This window comes from Cystoisospora suis, assembly GCF_002600585.1.
Source record: "Cystoisospora suis strain Wien I chromosome Unknown contig_1694, whole genome shotgun sequence".
Classification (NCBI taxonomy): Eukaryota; Apicomplexa; class Conoidasida; order Eucoccidiorida; family Sarcocystidae; genus Cystoisospora; species Cystoisospora suis.
The window spans coordinates 1,686-5,310 of NW_027154494.1; the positions used below are offsets into that span (position 1 = coordinate 1,686).

The window sequence follows — 3,625 nt, forward strand, 5'->3', positions numbered from 1 at the left end:
ATCTATCTATCTATTTATCTATCTTTAATCTATCTATCTCGCTCATGCATCTTCTCCCATGCGTATCCGTTTCATCTTGCTCTCTCTCTGTGTATGAGAAGTCTACATAGAGAGGGACGTGTCTGTATGAAGTCTGTAGAGAAGAAAGACTACGGAGAGAAAGAATCCTCAGTGCGGGTGATCAACTAAATCATTAGAGAGAAGAAGATGAAGAAGAAAAAGAAAAAGAATAACCTTATCTTTCTCTTGGACTTACGTGTTTAGATAACGATCTAGAATTCGAAGTTCACTCAGTAGATAGTCTCTTCTTTCTTCTTCTTCATCTTCTTCTTCTTCATCTTCTTGATTTGTCTTTTCTTTCATTCTTTCCTCCTCTTCGAATGCCCTCCCCTCTGGTCTATCCATCGTCTCTGAGAAACCCCGTGCTACTAAAGACGGGGGCATCTTCTTCTTCTTCTCAAGTCTCTCATAGCCATACATACCACCTATTGTCGTTTCTTCTGTCTTCGTCTCTTCTTTCTCGATCTCTTCTTTATTCTTCGTATGTTCCTCTCTTTTTCTCAATAGGCTTCTGCTGGTTTGAAAAGAACTAGCTTCAGAGTCTTCAAGTTGACGCGAAACCTCGTAGAGAGAGAAGAGAATCCCATTCTGAAGTAACCGTATCGATTGAGAACGTCGATGCTCGACCATCGAGCTAGCCACATCCGAAGAAGTGTCACAGGATGAAGACGAAGAAGGAAAGAGAAGAGATGAATGAGAAAGACAGGAGAAAGACAGAGAGGAAGAAGAAGAAGAAAAAGAATTGGAAAGAGAAGAAAGAAGACGCCGCGACTCATCAAAACAAATGGCAGCGCATGTCTGCAAAAATGAAGAGAAAGAAAGAAAGAAAGAAAGAGTGAGAAAGAAAGAAAGAGTGAGAAAGAGTGAGAAAGAAAGAAAGAGTGAGAAAGAAAGAAAGAGTGAGAAAGAAAGAAAAAGAAAGAGTAAGAAAGAAAGAGTGAGAAAGAAAGAAAGAAGATAGGTACCTGTAGAGCTCCGTTGTGCAGGAGGCATCTCTCAAGCACTGACTGACTGCGTCTATGGCTATCTCTCTAGGTATGCATGCATGTATGTATCCATATATGGTCTTTATATATATATATATATATACATACATATTTATATTTGAAGTCTCAAGAGAAAGGAGGTGAAAAGAGCAGACAAGACAGATGAGGCTGTTGAGAAGTTCACTGGGAAGTCTCCTTATGTCTCTCTCTCTCTCTCTCTCTCTATATATATATATATATATATATGGCAACTATAACCATATATAAGCCGAATATGAGTACGAAGAGGAAGAACAAGAAAAAGAAGAAGAGGGAGAAGTTGTGTAGAAGCGAAAATGACTTTTCGTCCTTTTCATCTTTTTGTCCTGCCCCAGGCATAGTGCAAAGAAGTCTTCTTCTTCTTCTTGCTGCTGCTGCTGTGACGCAGTATTCCTATCACGCCTAAAAGACTACTTGTACTTCTACTAGTCAAATAAGTCAAACAGCGACTACTGCGACTACGACTACTAAAGCTCCTCCTCCTCCTGCTGCTATGCTGCTTTGACTATGACTAGGAGAGGGGAGAACACAAGCAGCCACGATGAATGCTGCATGCATGCGCATGAATGAGAGATCGCTTTCCCTCTTTCTTCGACCGTCCATCTGAGGTGTGTTTCTTCATCTTGCCTTCTTGGCCTTCTTGTATCTTCTTTTTCCTCCTCCTTTCTTTCCTTCCTTCTTTCTTTCTTTCTTTCAGGGTGGTGGCTGCTCCTCCTCATCTTACCTTAGCGAATTGACGAAGAAGCAGTTCACACGGATTCCAACAGGAGGAAAGAAGAGACATGCGACTCCTTCTTCTTTTTCTTTTTCTTTCTCTTTCACCATAACTATGACTCCTACTACTACTACTACTAATCCAAGGAGGAGAAGAAGAAGAAGAGGGGGAGAAGAAGGAGGAGCTAGGAGAGGCTTGGAGGTGATTAAGATAAGGAAGAAGAAGGAGACCGTTGGCACTCGTAGGATGAGAAAGAGGAGGAAGAGGAGGAGGAAGAGGAGTGGGGAGTGCGATGCTGTAGCGTAGGCTAGAGGCGAGGTAGGAGAAGTCCGCATATGAATGGACGGAGGAAGATAGCACTCTCTACACAAGAGGCACACAAAACAAAGACAAGACAGAAAAGAAAGAAAGAACGAAAAGTGAGAAAGAGTGAGACAGAAAGAAAGAATGAAAAGTGAGAAAGAAAGAAAGAAAGAAAGAATGAAAAGTGAGAAAGAGTGAGAAAGAAAGGAAGAGAGTGTGTACCTGGAGAATGTGGAGAACGAGAGGTAGAAGTTTAGGTAGGCCTCGACTGCCTTCTTGCATGTAGGGAAGAGCCATACAAATGTCTGCGCCATCAACAACTACTCCTCCTAACTCTTCTTCTTCTTCTTTGGCTAGATCTTGTTTCTCTTCGTCTGCCTCTTCTTCTTCTTCCCTCTTCTTCTTCAACAGTAGACTCTCAGCAAAACTTATCAAAAGATCTCCACGAGCCTCCTAAGAAAGAAAGAAAGAAAGAAGGAAAGAGAAAGGTAAGATAGGTGGATAGAGAGATAGGTTCAAGATAGATAGATAGATAGATTAAAGAGAGATAGATAGATATGCGGGAGAAAGAAGAAGGTTTCTCTGTCTCCGTGCCTCCTTCTTTCTTTCTCGCTCACTCTTTCTTTCGTGTCCTCTTACCGCAGTGAAGAGTGTGGGTAGAGAGGGGAAGGCGTTGGCTTGGAAGAGAAGGTCAAGCAAATGGGGAAGAAGAAAAGAGGGGAGACACTCGACACACATCTTGTCCTCGGCTAATAGATGAAGTAACTACAAACCAACACACAGAAAGAATGAAAGAGGGAGAAAGAAAGAAAAGGAGAAAGACCATGAAGAAGAAAAAGAAGAGGAAAAGAAATGGTATGTATTAAAGGAAAAGGAAGAAGAAGAAGAAGCAGAGATGGTCGGGTGATGAAGGGTAGGAAATGCGTCGGGTCTGAAGAATATCACGGGCTGCTCGAAATCTTATCAAACTTTTCAACTGGATTCTCAAGCTGATCTAAAAGTCTCCTTCCATCACATAAAAAGTACAGAAAAGAAAGAAGAGAAAGAAGTAGGGTACGGGTCCAGTGATCTCCTAAAAAGAGAAGAGAGTGGAGTTAGGGGCAAGTAAATAGCTAGGGTGTCTCTTCTTCTTCTCCCTTCCTCTCCTTCTTAGCGTGAATGAAAAGACTGTGAGAAAGAGAAAGAAAGAGTGAGAAAGAAAGAAAGATGATAGGTACCTGTAGAGCTCCGTTATGTAGGAGATTGTGCGGACTTTCGATCGTGGAGAGAAACAAGGCGCAGACAAGTCGATCGCCACCGTCCAGATCGATAATTGTCGAATCGAACACATTCCTCTTCTTCTTCATCTTCTTTTCTTCAACGCAAGAGACACCTTCTTCTCTTTCTTCTTCTTCTTTCCCTAGGGCTAAGATCGGAGTGTTCTGCCGAATGAAGAGAAGAAATTGAGCATGCAAAGGAGCCGAAGGAAAGACACACCAAAAGAAAGACCCGACAAAACTCTCCACCAGTTACATTCTTGAAA

The 3,625-nt window shown here is 42.0% G+C and overlaps 1 protein-coding gene across 1 annotated transcript in view; it reads right to left on the bottom strand.

Annotated features, from left to right (window-relative positions):
- Positions 1-3,625, bottom strand: part of CSUI_003750 (uncharacterized protein) — a gene marked incomplete at its 3' end in the record, with an annotated part of 5,561 nt that overhangs the window by 1,369 nt on the left and 567 nt on the right. Inside the window, exons 2-6 of the mRNA XM_068063945.1 lie at positions 3,321-3,524; positions 2,743-2,868; positions 2,326-2,556; positions 1,810-2,163; positions 257-858 (exon numbers count right to left, since the gene is read on the bottom strand). Of these exons, the coding sequence (XP_067924079.1) occupies positions 257-858; positions 1,810-2,163; positions 2,326-2,556; positions 2,743-2,868; positions 3,321-3,524 (1,517 nt within the window). The remainder of the gene's footprint in view (positions 1-256; positions 859-1,809; positions 2,164-2,325; positions 2,557-2,742; positions 2,869-3,320; positions 3,525-3,625) is intronic.